At 40.3% G+C, this 20357-nt stretch overlaps 1 protein-coding gene and 1 long non-coding RNA gene across 4 annotated transcripts in view; both read left to right on the top strand.

The window, feature by feature from the left end:
- LOC145434972 (uncharacterized) overlaps nt 1–20357 on the top strand; it is a 190850-nt gene that overhangs the window by 150293 nt on the left and 20200 nt on the right. The window lies entirely within an intron of this gene.
- Nucleotides 1–20357, top strand: part of LOC145435880 (uncharacterized) — a 40535-nt gene that overhangs the window by 18199 nt on the left and 1979 nt on the right. Inside the window, exons 15-31 of one of the 3 annotated variants that reach the window (XM_080313143.1) lie at nt 129–261; nt 318–422; nt 2494–2671; nt 3238–3386; nt 4115–4233; nt 4288–4373; nt 5411–5485; nt 6257–6410; nt 6463–6585; nt 8765–8885; nt 10437–10661; nt 11325–11466; nt 13359–13507; nt 14305–14691; nt 16206–16291; nt 16349–16506; nt 18320–18491. In XM_080313143.1, coding sequence (XP_080169269.1) covers nt 129–261; nt 318–422; nt 2494–2671; nt 3238–3386; nt 4115–4233; nt 4288–4373; nt 5411–5485; nt 6257–6410; nt 6463–6585; nt 8765–8885; nt 10437–10661; nt 11325–11466; nt 13359–13507; nt 14305–14691; nt 16206–16291; nt 16349–16506; nt 18320–18491 — 2562 coding nt within the window. The remainder of the gene's footprint in view (nt 1–128; nt 262–317; nt 423–2493; nt 2672–3237; nt 3387–4114; nt 4234–4287; nt 4374–5410; nt 5486–6256; nt 6411–6462; nt 6586–8764; nt 8886–10436; nt 10662–11324; nt 11467–13358; nt 13508–14304; nt 14692–16205; nt 16292–16348; nt 16507–18319; nt 18492–20357) is intronic. The other 2 variants (XM_080313144.1, XM_080313145.1) reach the window with 2 other exon arrangements.

A 20357-nucleotide genomic window follows, 5' to 3' on the forward strand; every position in this document is an offset into this window, starting at 1 on the left:
TACAATTTTGACAAATTTTGACTTATTTCGAGATGTGAAAAAAATTGCCCTATTTAATAATAAGTGTTCTGAAAAAGTGAGGTACTGCGTCCGTGACCGATAAAATGAAATGAAAACTTTCAATTCAGGTTATTTTCCACAAATTGGGCGACGCAAAACTGTCTGTCGCATTCGGTGAAGCGTGGCGCAGACGTAAGTTACGTCTGATGAGAGGGGAACCGCCAAAAATACCAGATGTCGGGGTCACTTCGGAGGAAGAAAGTAGATTCTTTTCTTCCATTCTCGTTTTCTCGGTCTACAGTTTTCTGAATTCTCAGAAGTCCAAGATTCGAGTATGTGTGAGTTGGTCGTCTCGAAATCGAATTCCTTCTTGCCTGAGATTTCTCGAGCTCTCGTGCTTACGTTCACATTATGTACAGAAGGTTCGTACGCTATCATTTTTATTTTTATGCTCTCCCATATAGTATCAGAGTTGGATTTAGATCAGGGACATGCTACTTCTCCAGTCGAGGGGCCGGATTGCTGAATCGATACATTATTCGCCCATTCATCCACATATACAGTGAATAAATCGCATTTAACGAATCTAGCCTATTTGAACGACAGCAATGTCACTTCAAAGCCATTTCTCGCCAATAATGACGAAGACAATGCAGATTTGAGAACGGCATTGTCATAAAGACGCCGACATGTCTGCTTCTCTCTGATCAATCAACACATACGGTGCAATCAAATTTGCCGGGTACGAAAGCTACCGCGCTACTGATTGCGAAAAAATAAATTTTATTCCGCTCGTGACCCCGGAACCCCCCGAAATCAGCCTCGAATGTCGCATTGTAACGAAGTTTGGTATTGTGACGCAACCATGCGCTCTGGGAGCAAGTGAGAGCATCGCAAACCGCAAGCGTACTGGCCAAGGGTTGCGGTTCAACCGATTCAGCATTCACACTGTCACTCTCGTGCGCACTTGCTCCTGAGCTGCGCAGACGGCATGGTTGCGTCGCAATATGAAATCCTGTTACAATGCAACATTCGAGGCGATTTTTGTTTCATCCAAGGCCACGAGCAGATGAAAAATTTAGATTTTCGCAATCAGTACCGAGTTAACTTTTGATTGATACCAGTTTTATCAAATTAAATGCTCTGCAAGCCGGTCAAAAATTACCGCCAAATTGCCTTTAGCCTAATGAAAAGTGTGACGTAAACCAATTGCACTGAGCCGTGAGATTTGCTTGTGTCCACACAATGCAGGACACTATGGTGCAATCCTTCATTAAGATTTCAAGGCGTTCGATAAGCCCGACAAGATAGCGTAATGGTTAAGCGTCCGGCTTCTTGATCGGTAGGTCGTGGGTTCGATTCCCGGCCGGGTCAGACCAAAGACCTGATTAGTAACACTGGTATCCATGGCTTCCCTGCTTGGCGCTCATGCATTACTGGGATAGCATGGAGGGGTGGTGCATGACTTGGAAAGCCGTAAAGGCTATATCTGCACTTCCTTGTCAAGCGGCATATGCACATCATGCACTCATGGTATGCTTATGCGCAGATCGTGTGTATGTGTATCATGAGTCGGTGTATATGTCGCAAAAACATCGAGGACAAAAATAAACTACGTCCTTTCCTTTCCTTCCGGTACCGCAAATTTACCAAGATATCAATTCATTAGGGTTGACTACATGGTAAATGCCGATAATGCAAGTCTTGTCGCTTCGACGAACTATTCCGTAAGCTCTACTCCTGCACGGTGCGCACACACTAAGGCTATATAATAACATACAGTCACAAAAATTTGACGTTTAAGCAAGAAGTGGGTAATCGCGGCAGATCGGGGCCGCGAGTCACATTATCATGTAAGACAGGAAACTGTCCGGGGGCCGTATGTTGCCCGCCCCTGATTTAGATTATCTAAATTAGAGCTGAAACTATATCTACACAGTTTCTGCCAAATTGGATTAATTTTTATTCCGCGCCGGTGACCACCGTGTTTATGAAGTTCGAATATTTATATTCTCTCGGAATCGGACACCTGTTCAAAAAGTTTTGGGATCCGAGCTCCAATATACTTGAGAACCTAAAATAATTAATTAGTATGAAATGGCGTAGATTTTCCAAACATCAAAAATAGAATAGCATCTGACATGTTTGGCAACTCAGCAAGTATGAAAATCCATCAAAAATGGTATGATTGAATAGTATATTCATATTGAAATGTACCCGAATATTTTCGGCTGACACTCGTCATGGGTAATCGTCAGCAACTACCCCTGACGAGTGTCAGCCGAAAATATTCAGGTTCATTTCAATATGAATATTGTACTCAATTGTATATTGAAGTTCTGTACCTCCAAGAAGCTTTGCAAATATGGTATGAAAGAATGTTGCTATGGTATCGAAAATTGTAACTAGATGTTAAGGAACAAATGAGTCAGCTATGGGGTATGGAACTATCCCATTCCATACAATACCATACTATGCCCCTCCTGTTTTTAGGATTGCTGATTCAAGCGGTCCGAGACGGCGTGCGGAAAAGTTACTTGTCTTCTCAATTTGACGCCAAGCCTTACGAGACACGACCAAGAATAGAGACGCTCGTCGACAAATTGCCGAAAATATCGTCCAGAAACAAAGAGGCTTCGCATCTATGCAACTTCTACAATTCAGAACCGAGGTCTGTTTTTATACCCGATATAGTCGCCATTGTGACAAACAGCTGATCAAAATGCTCAGCAGGGTCGCAATTTTTCGTGGACTCGACTTGACTCGAGTCATTTTATTAAAAATGGAAAATGACTCGACTCGACACATTTTGTTGTATTGTCTCGACTTGTACCCGAGTCATATGACTCGAAACATTCTATATGACTCATTCAAGTTTCATAAGGACCGATAGTTGTGAAAATAAGCTCTTGAACTCTCTTATCTGTTTAACTATATGGAAGAGCTTCTTGGAGGTACAGGACTTCAATATACAATTGAATAATATATTCATATTGAAATGAACCAATATTTTCGGCTGACACTCGCCAGGGTAATCGTCAGTAACTAGTTGGGAATTGGAAAGAACATTGTATATCAACGATCATATCACAAAATATGACGTCACCGGCATGAAATTTCGAATAATCGAGGAAAAAAGAGAGCTTATGCTTAATGTACTATTTTTAAATGATACACGAATTCCTCATGTAGACACAGACTTGGCGTATTTTGATTAAAGTAGTGAAATCTTTGCAGAAATCTGCCGTCCCAGCGGCGAAGAGCGAAAGTCCGTCTGCCGGCCTTTGAAAAATCAAGCGCGACACGGAAAAACTTGGCATCGGGAGACTCACCGAAAGTCACACATCGCGGGGAGTGCGGGGCCGGGGAGGGGCCGATGCGGGGAGGTGCGTCGATCACGTCACGATCTTTGTGGCATAGTTTCGCAATTAGAAAATTTTGAGCTTTTCTGTTACTGATTTGAACTACGCAGTTACCGTAATTTTCCATGTATAATGCGCAAAATTTTGCAGACTTTTTGTCCTAAAATCGGGGGGTGCGTATTATGCATTGGCACAACAAGCCTTGAAAAAAACCTGCCTCGAAATATAATCTGAAATCACACCTTTCTTCACGATTGTTTTAATGGCGCATCGCTTTCAGCCATCCTGCCCATTAATTCGTAACATCAGAGTTGCGCGCTGCCAATTAGCGACTGCGCTGCATAGCAGCAAGCAATCTCCTGCTGAGTTGGTTTTCCAAAACAAAATGACATCGAATACTAAAACATAACTATCCATGTACTGCGAATGCAGGGTGCGTACTATACATCTGTAAATGCTTTTTCCCAGAAATTACACGCCATTTCAAGGGTGCGTGTTATACATAGGCTCATAGTATATTTACTATACCGTATTATACTATATTATATCATGATTTTGGTTTCGTGCAGCCTCTAGTTGTTGTGCAATTTCACCAAACGAGCCTAGAATAGCTTACTTTGCCAATCTGGTTTTGGTCTTGAAAGATGCAGGAGTACAATGTTTATATCGCACTTTCATAGAACTTTGTCTTATAATTAACAGAAAGAAGTTGTCAGGGAATTACTGATTTTTTAAACAAACCGTTGTTTCAGAGAAAGCACAATTATCGACCCTGGAGGAATTGTACTCGGTACTGATTCATCCGATGGAGGATGTTTTCCCGAAAGAAGGAGAAAACATTGTCGTTGTCGCAGACGGATTGCTGAAACAAGTGATGATGATGCTCTTCGTAAAATGTCTGTCAATCTAACGTTTGTCGTTGCAGATTCCGTTCGATTCTCTCACCAATCCGACGACGGGTAAACTCTTCGGAGAGATCTTCAACGTCACGATGAATTTCTCGCTGCTGAGGTTCGAATTTCTTTTCTATACCTATAGATCTGAGCAAAACCGACAAAGAATATAATGCCTATTCTACATCACATCGGAGATTATTTTGCATTTTTGCCCCTACCTATTTTATTGCATTTTTTACAATGCTCTGGGCTTCACAAATACGTAATTTCCACTAAGGTACATGTGTGTAGTAGGGGTATTCAAAAATGACTTTTTTTCTCAAATCATACTGGCTACTTGATAAAATTGTTAGGTTACCTAATTTAAGTCTACACACCAAATTTGGTTCAATTCAAGCCAGTAGCCGCATTGCTACAGGAGAAGAAAGTTTCGATTTATTATATAAAAATCAATAATTAAAATAATTAAAAATTTTCTGTTCACCCCATTAAAGTGTTACGTTGTCTATAGGAACGATGTTCACCAAATTTTGTTCAATTCCAACCAGTGAAAGTGGAGTTATTGCCGTCGAAAATTTTTGGATTTGATTAAAATAGTATTTACGGTGACCGATTCTTTAATTAATTATCATACTTGTGCTCACCGTAAATACTATTTTATTCAAATCAAAATTTTTTGACGGCAATAACTCCGCTTCCACTGGTTGGAATTGAACCAAATTTGGTGTGTAGGCTTAAATTAGGTAACCTAACAATTTTATCAAGTAGCCAGTATGATTTGAGAAAAAAAAGTCATTTTTAAATACCCCTAGTGTGTATATGTGTGTATGTTTGTCTGTATATACTTTTTATTACATGTTTTGTATGCTGCGATACGCTGGCTTGTTGCCAAGTTACAAGGTTCCGAGTCACAAGTCAACGAAAAATTGCGCCCGAATCTATTGTCTTGTAGATCTAGACAATGATCTCAAGGACCACAGATTACCAACCATTCCTGTAGCGAACCTTTTACCTCCCACAAGTTGTAACAGTCGCACTAGAACTCCCTTCATACCAAATTTCACTGAGATCCGCGGGACAATTGCGTCCTAAATCGCCCATCACCAAAACTGAAATAGTGCTTATAAGCGACTCATGTCACATGTTTTCCAGTTCAACCCCCCGAAATGTGGCTGGACCGGCTCCAAAGTCTCCGCGACCAAAATTCGACAAAATTGAAGATTTCAGGTGAAATATGTGTTCGTGAAATTGATGTGATTGACCATGACTGCATTTACAGAAAAAAAGATACCATATTTAGTTGATTATCAAATTATATATTATAATACTATATTAACATACGGTACCATATTTATTGACTGTATCTTCCAAAAATGTAATTATCAAATTGTATTATAATACCTATAATAAAAATATTGCTCCACGCGTCATTCGGAGGCAGGTTTGCATTTGATGTCGTTAGGTTACAGCACAATATGCATTACTTTGTCATTGAGTGATCACAATAAAATAATGATGATCCATGCAGTCGCATAATGGTACAAATCAACAGTAGCATTGTGTCAGTTTACGTTGGTAGCGTAGTTTACGTTGTTAACAATATGATTTTCAGCCCGGTTCAAAGCTTTTTGCTTTACATTCCCACTGTTTTGTGGTGTACTTTTATCAAATAAGAATACACGCATCTGCATGGTCGAACTGTATTTGAATAGTACTGTACTATTTTGACCATGTCTGTCTGAGTTACACATTGTCGTACCAGTAAACAGAAGACTCTTGTTTCGTTGGCTTTTACTAACTTAAATCTCGGCATCAAATAGAACAGTAACACTAACAGTAGCGATTTAAGTAACAGAGGAGTTGGAAACTAATGATTAGAAAAGCAATGATTACATGATGCACGATTGCTTCAATACAAAAGAGTATACGAATCACAACACACATTTATAAAAAAACAACTCTACTATCTAATGATTGCAAAATATTTTTCGTTTCCAGAAAAAGCGAAATGTTGAAGTCCTACTCAAAGCCAGAGGAAATCGAATCGCTTGAAATCGCCGGTTTCGCCTCCGAGACATCGAAACTCGTCACGGAAACCGCGACTGGCACCAACATTCTCACTTGCGCCCGCTACCCCCCTCCATACAAGCAGGTGCGCTGGAAAGACGTTAAAACACAACACCCCCTGATTTGCGTATTTCCAGGTTGCCAGGCAACAAAAGTGTTCGGTGGTGGGGAGCCCGTCGTTCCCGAGTTCGCTACAATACGAGGGGTGCAGCTGGTCACCACCCTCGCGTTTGCCGCACGCCTTGCACGAGTGTAAAAGGGTAGGTGACGATCGGTTTTAGTGCTGGACAAAATGAGTGTTCCAATCTGAATTAAGTATTAATTACAATGGTTTGATTTGACAAGTCAGAGTTGAATTTTTCGAGTATCGATGCTATAAGTCCCTTGTTACTAAGAATTAATTGAAGGGCTTCTTGGAGGTACAGAACTTCAATGTACAATTAAGTAGTATATTCATATTGAAATAAACCCGGATATTTTCGGCTGACACTCGTCAGGGGTAATCGTCAGCAACTAGTAGAGAATTGGAAAGAACACTGTACATCCACAATCGTATCACAAAATATGACGTCACCAGCATGAAAGAGAGAGCGTTAAGAGGAAGAATTAATTTTATTATTATTAATATATATTTATTATTAATTAAAGAATTAATTTATTAACAAGAAGTAGATTTGCTACTAGTTTTCACGGTGGAAAGATGTAAACTTCGATTGTTCGTATCTCAATATCCGATAGGAATCATGTAGTAGGCCTACAAAGCTACACAGGATTTCAAGTCATAGTATTTACGGTTGGCTGATCTATAATAAATGATGAAAGAACATGTCACCTAGGGTTGGATTATCCGGATAACGGTTAACCGGTTAACCGGTTAACCGCAGGTATTTTCACTATCTGATATCCGGATATTTTTCTGCCGGTTAACCGGATAAAAAAGAATCGTTGCTAATGCATTTTACACGTTTTAGTAAGCTTCAATAAGTCGTATTCAGTGTTGGCGCGGCCGATTAACGAGAAGCGTGTTGCCAATTAGCGAGATGCGTCGGTACACATTGCACAATGTAATGTGACGCGATCTCCTGCTGAGAAGATCGTTAAATTAGGTCATTGATTGCCGCGCGCTCGGCTATCGTATCTGGCCTGATTTATCGCGCCTTCAACAAGCCGATAGTTCCACTGGATTGAAGAATCGCATCTGCAATAGGCCATGTGCAGTGTACACACTATTCCATCGCTGGCCTGCACAATCGCATCTTGATTGGCTTGGTGCTCACGATATTATCGTTGACCTACACAATCGCATCTGCAATAGGCCTACGAACGATATAATCGCTGGCCTAACCATCTCGGACCCAGCATGCATTGCCTCCTATCTCTCCGTGGCTTGTTGACGATATGCCGTTAAGTGTATTCTAATTAGTGATTCTGAGAGTGACACCGCGAAACTGAATGACATCGAATGTTCGCAAAAATGTGCGTGCGTGCAAGCGTAATTGATTTCCGCTGATGATTAATTCGAAAAAAAAGATCGAAACCCCCTGATTTTATTTCAATCCCCCTACATTTTCGGCTGGCTGCGTGCCTGATCACGTGAATTAGAGCGAGGTATCATGTCGGCATCAATTCCAGTATCAGCTAGTCGTCTTTCTAGTACTCCAAACCTAAACATAAGGATGGTCAAAAGGATGTAAAGCCGTTGAAGTTTCCGGCGTACGACCTGCCAACCTTTTGACTCTCTACGAAGCGCTGCTTTCTATTCAGCCCACTTCTGTGGAAGCTGAAAAAGCATTCAATGAACGTGGACTCTTTGTTACAAAATTCCGGTCCCGGCTACAGGATCCCACAATTGATGCATCTGTGCTTTATAGAGAGGGCATTGCAGAAGCAGTGAACATTAAATTTGCGTGGTTTTTCTCGTATTCGCTCATACTGCGCGCGTAGGTAGGTACTCTACAATAACACTGTGTAATGATTTTGCGATCCGTTTTACATGCAGACCTAATGAAATCGATTGTCTTTTAGCAGTTATTATCCGGTTAACCGGTTAGATAAATTCCAAAATATCCGGATATATCCGTTATCCGGATAGTGAAAATTATTGATATCCGAACTAACCCTAATGTCACCGCAGATACTATTATTTCCAAATCGAGAATTTTACACTGCAATGGCATATCTGTCGTGAACAGCCAACTGCATTGTCACAAAGTGCAATTATGGATAAGTGTAGTTGAAAAATTAAAAATTGCCTTGTGATAGGGAACTGGTATTGTACTCTTTGTGGTATCCTGAAAGACGCCTGTTTAAACTTTCCACATCTTTGATACCAGCATCATAACAAGCGATACTCTAATTCTCGACTCAGATACTTGATTCTGCCCAGCCCTAATGGGTCAGTCGCAGTTGAACATTGACTCGACATTTGACTCGTGGCAGGTCGCGGAATATTTCAATGTCACGGCAACCGTCGGGGAGGAGGCCACAAAGAGGGAATTCGCCGAGCAATTGCGGAGTTCGACCGTGCTTCACGTGGCCACATTTGCAGATTTGGCGAAAGGTAAAATTGATGCTCTTTCTTGGGACAGCCTTGGCCGCCGAGTGATAGCGGAGGGAGTTCGAAAGTGACACTTGATTCTTCCTCGTTGACATCATGTAATTCACCAAAGTTGACCTCTAAGACCTTACAACACTGGAGTTTAACTAGGTGTTTTCTAGGGCATCGACAACTGGTTTATTTTGAAAGGGCAGCTGAAACTACTAGAACTACTCACATTTCAAAATGCAAGACCTTGGTAGTTTTCACACACTATTTAACGTCCACTTGCGAATGAATAGCCTATAACTTTATTAGTTACACGAGCTTTCAGAGCGCTGCTCCTTCATCAGGTGTCAAAGCGAAAGTAACGCAAAAAGAGCAATGCTTAGATATGTTCAATGCATATTATGACATCATAGGGAATGAGAAATTCTAGATTCCGAAGTCGCGTACTCTATGATGTCATAGACACAAATATCAAGTTTTGATTTGAAATGCAAATAGTGAGTTGTGTGAGTTGAGAACTAGAATTAGACCTAATCACTTGTCTGCTAACTAGAACTGGAATTAGAACTTCTCACTTTTCAAAATCTGCAACTAGAACAGGAATTAGACCTAATCACTTGTCTACTTCAATGACTTCTTTACCTCTGAATCAGAAGCGCACAAGTACAACACACGCGCGTCCACGTCGTCCAAATATCATATGATCGACCGAAAAGATCATCGCTGTATCAAATATGCCGGACCTGATGTGTGGAACAGTATCCCGCCGGCCATCCGGCAGTCGACGAGCATGTCCACATTCAAGTCGAAATACAAGCAATTACTATTAAATAAATACAGTCCATCCTCAAAATTACCGGATCACGACTGACCTATCGATCTCGCTTCCCATGACATGCCGCCCTATTTCTTGTCGCTTCCTTTTTCTATACAATCTTCTTTACTTTCATTCAGTGTGCATGCCTCCTCTTTACATCGCCTAGGCCAAGGTGGGTGTCCGATTCAATAGAGAACTCCTTGTCGCTTCGACATCTTCCTTTCTTTTCATTGTATCGCATTTTTTGTGGTGTATTGAACTGATAAAATTGCTAATAAACCAATGATGATGATGATGCTAACTAGGACTGGAATTAGAACTACTCACTTTTCAAAATCTGTAACTGGAACTAGAGCTAGAACTTCTCATTTTTCTAAATCTGCAACTAGAAAGAGAAATGGAACTACTCGCTTTTTAAAAAAAGTCTTCAACTGGAACTAGAACTAGAACTTCTCACTTTTCAAAATCTACAACTAGAAGTAGAACTAGAACTAAAACTTCTCACTTCTCAAAAATTTGTAACTAGAAAGAGAACTAGAATTACTTACTTATTAATATCTGCGACTAGAACTAGAACTACTCACATTTCAAAATTCCCAACTAGAACTAGAACTTCTCAATTTTCAAATTACTCAACTAAAACAAGAGCTACTCCTAACACCAGTAGTTAGTTGACCGTCAGCCAACTGGATTGGCAATTTGTGAAGGTCCGCTTTTGACCCTCCAACAGCTTGAGCTTCCATCGGCAGGAATTTTGGCGTTCTCTCCCGACGAACTCCCATCGCACAACGGCGTAACTTCGGAGTCGAGTTATCTGTTTGGTTCGGAGGATTTCGAAAATGTTCAATTTGACGGCGACCTCCGGCTGCTGGTTCTGTCGTGCGGGCACGGTTGGCCGGACTGTCCACAGGATGGGGACAAAGAGACAAACGCGCAGACCACGAATTTTCTTGCCGATATGTTTCTCGCCGCAGGTCGGTAGCATACATTGACAAATAGCTATTTCTAGTTGTCAGATCAAATCTTCTTGACCTTGCGGAATGGCGCACCTTCAAAAATCAAAATTTACCCAATCTTGAACCATGTCAACATGACTCTAATGCAGTGGTTCTCAAACTTACACCCCCTTGATGACCGTGAAAAATATCGCCCCTATCTTTTCGTCATATCAAAAAATATTAAAAAGCATAGTTTGATGTCATGGAAGGTTATATGACTGTCAATAGACTTCTGAAATATGATATTCGGGCTGCACACGGAGCAATAATCCTTGTGAGTTGAAAGTAAATCGTGCCTTATGCGAACTCTTTTTCAGTCGAATAATTTGTCAAAAATAATCACGTGCAATGATGCAATAATATGGTAACTTTCCTATTCTATGAAATTACAATGTAATGTCAGTCTTGACCGTCCTAGTCTCGAGTCACATGACTTGGTTCGAATCATGCATAATGACTCAAATACAAGTCGAGTCAATACAAAAATTGACTCCATTCAAGTCGAGTCACCGAAAAATCTTGAGTCGAGTCATGACTCGTGTCATTACAACCCTGTTTCGAATTCTAATTGTTCTCTATTTGGAAAAGCTGTCAAATTGTGGATGGTAAAACAATCGAGTTAACCGAACCTCTTTCAAGGAGCTTCGATCGTCGTGAGTCAACTCTGGAACGTTCCGGAAACGGTGAAAGATCTTTTCTTCTTCCATTTCTACGACGCGCTGCAGAAAGGAGAGAAAGTCTCGAGGGCCGTTGTCCGCGCGAAAAAGTTTCTCAGAGAACGGTTCGTTCTTTCGTAATGGTTTTGGAAAGTAGGACGCACTTTTAGTATTGTAAGTGGAATTGGCATGACTGGGGCAATCATTTTGACCTAAAAAAGAAAGATTTTGACCTGAAAAATCAAAATTTTGACATATTTTGACCTTGAAAAAACAAATTTTGACCAAATTTTGACCAAACGTATGCAAATTAGGTGTTTTACCACATAAGGTTACAATTGTACTACTTATCTTAATTTCTGGTTGGAACTGTCTGTCCTGACGAAGTAGTTTGGCCTGAAAAAACTTTTTTGACTCAAAAACTGACAAATGTTACATGAAAAACTTCATTTTGAAGAAATCTGGTCCTATGAAGAATTCCAGTAGTGACATCATGTATTATAGTAGAAATAATTGAAATTTATTGCAGTGCAACGAAAGATGCTTTCCTACATTCTCGGGTAGAAAGTATCTGTCCTTACTAAGTAGCTTGCCAATAATGAAGAGAGAACGTTCAACAACAGCAGTTGCTGGCTGACAACACTGAAGTTTTGCGTACACTGCTGGTGACACACCGTGTTGCTTCATTCTGACAATGTTGTCTGCATCACAATTTTTCATCATGCGTTTCTTGATATAAGAACCAGGCAATGCACACGCAGTCTTGATTCAGTTAGGATATTGCGGTACGCTGAGCATAACACCATGTCAACCTAATTGTCTCATTTCAATTTTCATGATCCACAATGAGCAGACAATGGGCCGTCTACAAAGGCAGGCCTATAAAGTAAGCTACAAGCTGTAAAATGTCAAATGATAAGTTCACTGACAGTGCAAAATCTACGATACCAAAAAAATGGTGGTTGCAAAAAGATTTTGTCTTCGTAAACAATTTTGACATTTTCTGACCTAACGCTACAATATTGACCATATTTTGACTTTTTTTGACCTGACAAAAAAGTCGCCCTTGACATGACAAAACGATGTGACTGCTCGGCAGGGTTGTAATGAGGCGACTTGACTTGAGTCATGTTTTCAAATGCGTAAAATGACCTGACTCGGGTCAATTTTTGTATTGACTCGACTAGGACGGCCAAGACAGATATTCCATTGTAGCTTCGAAGAATAGTATAGTCACCACAGTATAGGTATTTCGTCAGTCAGTCCTGTTACTTGGACAATTGGGCTTCTCCAGTTCTCTAGTGTGAGCGGTTAGCTATTTTCAGCTCGTTCGGTGAAATTGCTTGACCATATAAGGGTGCATCATCCCAAAATTTTGATAGAAGTTATTTATTTGATATTTGACATAACATATCAAGACCAATTTTTGAAATTCGACCTTTTTTATTTTCCTTATAACCAAATGACAATGCAATATAGCAGTATAACGAACAAGACAGTCGAACACCCAACAAGATCGGTAAATACAGTGGGGAACGTGTGGTGGGCTGATTACTATTGATACATACAGCACCCTATGATAGATATATCCAGAATATTCATTGGGCTTGACCAAGAAATGTAGTCAAGCATGCACCCTCTAGCGTATACAAATATGGCTCTTCGATTATTGAACCGCCTTAAGAAACATGGATTGCCCACTGTAACAAGGGTTTGCCAACCATTTTTACACCTTGGCTTTCTTTGAAAACCTGGGCCTGCTATTGTTTTCAAATTTTGTAAAAATGTGAGAAATGTCATTTTCAATGAATAAACTGGTCTGTGCGGTTGCAGTGAAGTAGATTTACAGATGATAAACGGGGGTGTTCATATTTTTTTCACGGTACCGTATTTTGAAAGGGACCATGGCCCCAAAGGGTTATGGTTTGGAAGCGTTGGAGAAATTAAATAAAATTAAGTTTAAACTAAAAGTGAAAAAGTGAAAAAAATTTCAATTTTAATCGTAAATTATGTGCAGGTACTCGGACCCAGTTTATTGGTCGTGTTTCGTGGCCGTTGGTTGTGACGTCACAGTGGATCTGTCAGAGGTGCGGAGGTCGCAGCTTCATGCTTCGTTGGACATCGCAGGAGCCACGGACCTGCATTTGAAACCCACTGTCGATGAAGGTTTGTGTTTAAAGGTCAATTTGGATATGTTAAGGGCACTAGCAAGTCGAAAAGTTACAAAAAAATCCAACTTTTCAGTTTTTTCTGTTTGGTAATATTAACATTGTATCTCTGCTATGACCTTGTGGCCTTTTTTCACCCAAACAATAACTGAAAATTTCAAAATTCCAATTTTATTTGGCATTTTTTTCCTTTGATAAAGAGGGGAGGGATATTTTTTATCCCAAGCTCCTACAAAAAGATCACAAGATTCGTCCGATATCCTGTAAAATATATGGCGACTTTTTAGTTTGCAAATGTTTGTTAGCGTTTTTCTCAATTATAAAATTTTGTTACGTCGCATCATGGTAAAGCAAACATTCGTATGAAATATTTGTCCTAAATGATTCGCACAAGGTTCTTCGGAAAGCTGGCATTCAGGCACGTGCTATGCTAAAAGTTTTTGACATTAGTCCACCATGCTTAACAGTTACAGAACTTCACAGCATACTTACAACAAATTTATGGCAAAAATTTGATTTTTTTATTTTCGAAATGGAATTTCTACAAAATGGGTAGCACATAAAACTTAAAATTTTAGTGTAGCGCTGCACTGTCCTAGTACTTCCTAAAAAAGGCGTTACATCAGAAAAAGAGCTTCAAAATTTTGAGACTTTGCATTTTCCGTGTCGGTGCATTTTTTGCTCCTGCAAATCCACAATCTGCGGAGTGGGACCATTTTTTTTGTATCTAGCATAGCGGAATTAGGTTTTTAACCTGCTAGCCCCCTTAAATTGGCTCGCAATATTTCTTTATAGTCGTGAGTCCGGAGTCTGCGTTATCAAAACTGCAGTCGCGTTTCTCTCGGTTGGCCGGCTGTCTTGCGTCTCATTCTTCCAAGCGTGACGTCGTGGGGGCTCTGATGGAACTCTTGGAAGAATCGATGGATCGGCTGACGGCCGATTCCAACACGGACCGTCCGATTGTGTTCCTCCCCGATATCGTATCGAAAGCGAGAGGGTCGTCGCAGCTTCTCCAAGAACTTGGTTTTGATTTTCAACCTGTCGATGCCCCAGTGCCTCCCGATGACACCTTTGACCCTTCACCTTTAACCCCCAGTGAAGAGTCGACCGCGGTGGTTTTTCCGCATTGGAATAAGGACGGGATGTTGCTGCCGACTCATCAGGCGCTCACGGGATTGCAAGGTAACGCGGGATGACGAGTATGGTCAAAACTGAGAGCATTAGTGATTTTCCATTCTGAATTCAGTGTTACTATTCGATTCGAATATCCGAGAATATGACGTCATAACAGTGTAGATGATTTGGGCAGTTCAAATATGTATCTTTTATGCGACCATACAGAATATAAAGCTAGTTCTACATCACATTAACCTGCTGTCACTGGCGTTTTCTCCGAAAAATTTTGCTTCACTTTTCAAAACTGTGAAACACGACCTCAATGGGATACGAAACCGACAAGTAATATATCGTCGGATTCAGAATGTCAACGCGTAACTAACTACGCCACGAAGCTACATGAGATTAGGGAAACCGAGCGTGTATATAAGCAAGAAAACGGGAAAACCTTGTAAAAATGGAGTTTGGTTTACTTATAGAGTAGGCTTACCATATTCTGGATATATGAAAAGAGGACACTTTTTCGAAATTTTCAGACTTACAATACCAGAGTAAAATCCTGAAAAAATGATAAATTTTTCACACCTCGTGGTCGGTTGACTGAAATAAATATAAAAAGGTCAACTTTCCCGCTCAGCTCCCGAAATAGCCGCCGCAGCGTTACTACAGTGCTGATTTAATGTGTCTCAGTCGAATTTTGCCTTATATTTAACGAAAAAATCTCAAAAAATTGGACCTTTGGGCGTCCTCCAAGTATAGTTTCCAAAAAGAGGACAAATACTCCCAAAAGAGGACTAAGGTAACCCTATTATTGGCTCCACAACGTATACCTAGTGCGAATTCACTGCGACAGAGGTCTCTTCTTTCAAACAAGCCATGAGTGACCGCTTTTGATCAACTAATTCGATCGATACTATCAACACATGTTTCACCATAAACACGCAGTCGCAGCCATAAACTCTGCTGTCGTGGGATCACGAGTTCACGACTTTACAGAAATGCTATTTCTTCTAACTCCATTCGAGATATGTTAAGTCAGATATGGGTTGCGGTGTAAAACACACGTTGTAGACAACATTTTCAGTATGAAGCAGCAGGTGTGCCACTAGCACTCCAGCAGTATACAAGGGACTTTAATGTTGCCAGCAAACAACTACTTCTGCTGAACGTTCTTTATCTCTTCTTGCCAAGCTACTTCGTGAGGGCAGACTGTTGCAACGAGAGATTGAGAAACGCAATACAAGTTTAAAATCGAATTGTATATTCATGGTGAAATGAACCCGAATATTTTCGGCTGACACTCGTCAGCTGACGATTATCCCTGACGAGTGTCAGCCGAAAATATTCGGGCTCATTTCAATATGAATATACTATTCAATTGTATATTGAATTTCTGTTCCTCCAAGAAGCTCTTCATGTTGAAAATTATGTGCCACACTGCCTAATTTAAATACTCGAGGGTAAAATTATGTCAAAATGAAGTTTTATAATGTCAAAAAATGTCAAAATTTTCATCTTTAGTACATAATGTTCCCTTTTTAAGTCAACAAAATAACTGGCGTCGATATAATTGATTTCAGATCTATGTTCGAACGAGGAGACTCTCCGGTGTCTGTCGAAGACCCTCCCACTTTCGCAGGCTCTCCTCTGCTCGCTGATCGATTTGGTGACTTTGCTAATTACGTACCCCGGTCAACTCGGCGTGACCTAGGACGTTTTTCAGTTGTCCGTGACGAGACATACGCCAGACGTGCAGCTCGGAACGCAAGACGTCGCCGTTCGTAACGTTTGGGGGAACAGACACGTCCGTCGATACCTCTTGCAAATCGGCTTTATGCAGATACACGACCTCATCGTGTTCTACAAGACTTCTACGAACAGGTGGCGTACGCGACACGCTTCGATTTGAGTCGCAAGTTATTTCGAGTCGTTCAAGCTGACTCGAGTCATGAAATTTATGAATTTTTCAATTTTAAGTCACGCAAATTGTCAGGGTCGCTGCCCTCAAGTCATGAGTCATTTCTAGTAACAGTCAACTTTAACCCTAGTCAAATCGAGTCATTTCAAAAATTTTCAATTCCGGTTACGCATATATTCAAAGTCACTGCTATTCAAGTGGCTCTAAATTTTGACTCGAGTCGACCAGGGTTGTAACCAAGTCACAAGTTTCCGAGTCACAAATCAATCCCACTTTTATTGTTTTGACTCGAGTCCCGTCGAGTCATTTTATTTCGCCACCGAGTCAATTCCAAGTCAGTGGGTAGAGGGTCGAGTCCGAATTAATAGTGTTGTGACTCGAGTCCGAGTCAAACTCTTTGTGTTCACTGTTCTGTTTCGAGTTCAAATCCTGTTGTACCGACTTTTTTCAACTATGCTCGAGTCACCAAAAAATCGAGTCAATACAATCCTGTAGTCGAATCACGTAATTGTTTAAGGTCATAAGTAGGGCGATTTTTTTTTGACATGTCAAAAAAAGTCAAAATTAGGTCAAAATTGTAGCGTTAGGTCAAAATTTGTCAAAATTGTTTCCAAAATCAAACATTTTTTGACCTCTACATTTAGTTTGTATCGTAGATTTTGCGCTGTCTGTGAACTTATCATTTGATAATTTACAGCCTGTAGCCTACTTTATAGGCCTACCGTTGTAAACGGCCCATCGTCTGCTCATTGTGAATCATAAACGGTCAAATGCAACAAATAGTGACATGGTTTTATGGTCAACGTACTGCAATATCCTAACTGAAGCAAGACTGCTTGGGCATTGCATGGTTCTTACAGCAAGAAGCGCAAGCTGAAAAATTGTGATATAGACAACATTGTCAGAATGAAGCAACACGGTGCATCACCAGCAAGCAGTGTGCACACAACTTCAGTGTTGTCAGCTAACAACTGCTGCTGTTGAACGTTCTTTCTCCATTCTTGACAAGCTACTTAGTAAGAACAGACACTTTCTACCCGAGATAGCGCAGTGGTATAATCCGGGGCTGCAACACCAATGGGTGTGGGTTCGATTCCGACCGAGGTCGACTTCATAATTCCGATAGCTAAGTGTTGGAGGTTTACCTAGGCTCCTCCTCGCCACCTCATCCGCGTAAGCGGTGTCTTACAAAAAAGCCTAGAAGTGGGCCGTGCTATATGTTGGCAGTTACAGAAAATAATGAAGAATATCGGCCTGGTGTAAATGACCATAGTAGTTGACAAACACCATGAATACCACAAAACAAACAAACAAAACAAACACTTTCTACCCGAGAATGTAGGAAAGTATCTTTCGTTGTACTACAACAAATTTTAATTATTCCACCATAATACGTAATGTAACTACTGCAATTCTTCATAGGGCCAGATTTCGTTAAAATACTAGTTTTTTCATGTAAAAATTTGTCAGTTTTTGAGCCAAAAACGTTCTTTCAGGCCAATCTACTTTGTAAGGACAGACAGTTCCAACCAGAAATGAAGATAAGTAGTACAATTTTAACATTATGTGCGAAAACACCTAATTTGCATACGTGAGGTCAAAATTTTGTCAAATTTCAGTTTTTTTAGGTCAAAAAAAGTCAAAATTTAGATTTTTTAGGTCAAAATCTTCAGTTTTTTAGGTCAAAAAAAAATCGCCCTAGTCATAAGTTATTTCGAGTCTCCGTTGATGTTGACTCGAGTCATGCCATTTCAACATTTTTCAATTCTAACTCAGAACGCTGCTGATCGCGAGTCTGCAAGTCTTTGTGTCTCTCTGTCTGCACCGTGAGCAGGAAGTCCTGGAACGGCTTGACGTTGCTTCCTTGGGCCGACCTCCCAAAGAGTCGACCAATCGCGACAAAGTTTCACTGCAGACAATCGCTCCGTTAGTGCTGCCCAGGAAGGAGGTGAGCCAGTTTTGGAGAGGGGCGACCCACGTATCCGGTCTATAGCTATGACGCAAAGTGAAATTATTTGGCGTGAATTGTCGGTTTGTTCTAAAGTACGTTTTTTTCAAATTTTACTGCTTAGTTGATCAAATTTTTTGGTTGGTTAAAAACGCTCGACATCAAATTTGGTTCAATTCCAATGTCTGGAAGCAAAGCTATTGGACTTGGAAAGCGTTCAATTTAATAATGAAAAATTAGATTTGTTTTTTAAAATATAAGTCACGGCTCCATGAAATTGTTAAGCTGTCTAAATAAACCAATGAATCCCAAAATGAGCGCCAGCGCCCCTTTCCCCTGGGGGCGTCAACGACCTCAAAGGGGGCCGCTAGCTACAAATTGGACGATTTTGAGGAGCTGAGAGTAAACATGGTTTGTATGGACTGCTGGACACTGTTTGAGAGAATAGATAAGTTTATAGTTCTCTAAATTACCAAACAATAAATCAAACAACTAATAGACTAATTATTCAGTGACACTTATTTTGCAATTGTTTTCACTGATTGTGTCTGTATGGAAATTTGTACAAATGTGGTTTTGATATATCCAGGGTTGTATCCAAGCCACAAAGTCCCGAGTCACAAGTCAATTTCACTTTTATAGTTTAGACTCGAGTCAAAAAGAGTCATTTTCAACTCACCATCGAGTCAAGTCCGAGTCTAAGTCATCTAGTAGAGGTTTGAGTCAGAGTTTTGACTCGAGTCCAAGTCATTGTGTTCCCCGTTCTGTTTTCAGTTCAATGAGGTTCAACCCACTTTTCCAACCCGGCTATTGTGAAATAGAATGGCTCCCATTCATGATATAGTAATTTTCCTCAGTCTTAACAGTTTCTGGCTCTATCATTACTAGTATCAGGACTGATAGACGAATACCAATCATGTGGGGACTAAACTATTCATCGAAGTTACAATGAAACGTCTGTCTTGGCCGTCCTAGTTTCGAGTCGAGTCAATACAAAAATGGTCTCGAGTCGAGTCATTTTACGCATTTGAAAAAAAGTCGAGTCAGCAAAAAATCGCAACTCGAGCCTCGGATTCATAATATCCTCATTTTTCTCACTCGAAGCATGTTCATTCAAACAGATAAAGACATTTTCAGGATATATTTTTCAATTGTCGGTCCTGATAGACGAGACTTTGAAGCCATGTAGAATGTGATGAATGTGAGTCATATGATTTGATCGCAGGGTTGTAATGACTCGACTCGAGAACGTCTCGAATAACGATTTTCTGTTGACTCGACTTGGACTCAATGACTCTAATCAAGTCATATGACTCGAGACTCAGACCGACATTGCATTGTAATTTCGAAGAATAGTAAAGTAACCACACTGTTGGGATTTCGTCTGTTGGTACTGTTACTTGAAAATGTGACCAGAAACTGCTAATAGTGACAGAAATTAGTATATTATAAATGCGAACCATTCAGTATCACCAAACATAATATAAAAAGTGGTTTTAACAAGACTGTAACTGGAAACTGAGCAGTCAACACAATGACTTGGACTCGGGCTCGATAAATAATACCATGACTCGGACTCGACCATCTGCTTGGTGACTTGACTCGAGTCAAAACTATAAAATTAGATTGACTTGTGACTCGTAAGCTTGTGACTTGGGTACAACCCAGCTTAGTCGAGTCATGCGAAATTACGGGAGTACTAATCGACTCAATACACAAATTTACTCGAGACAACGAAAATTTTCGAGTCTAATCCAAAGGTTTAAAATAATAGGGCGCCATTGATGTTTTGAAATTTTGTTGCTCAGACGTGAATTTCTATGAAAAAAAAATTAATGGAAATATAAAAAAATATTAGTCATAAAA

Source organism: Botryllus schlosseri, chromosome 3 (assembly GCF_051294905.1).
Source record: "Botryllus schlosseri isolate E-star chromosome 3, Bs_hap1, whole genome shotgun sequence".
Lineage (NCBI taxonomy): Eukaryota > Metazoa > Chordata > Ascidiacea > Stolidobranchia > Styelidae > Botryllus > Botryllus schlosseri.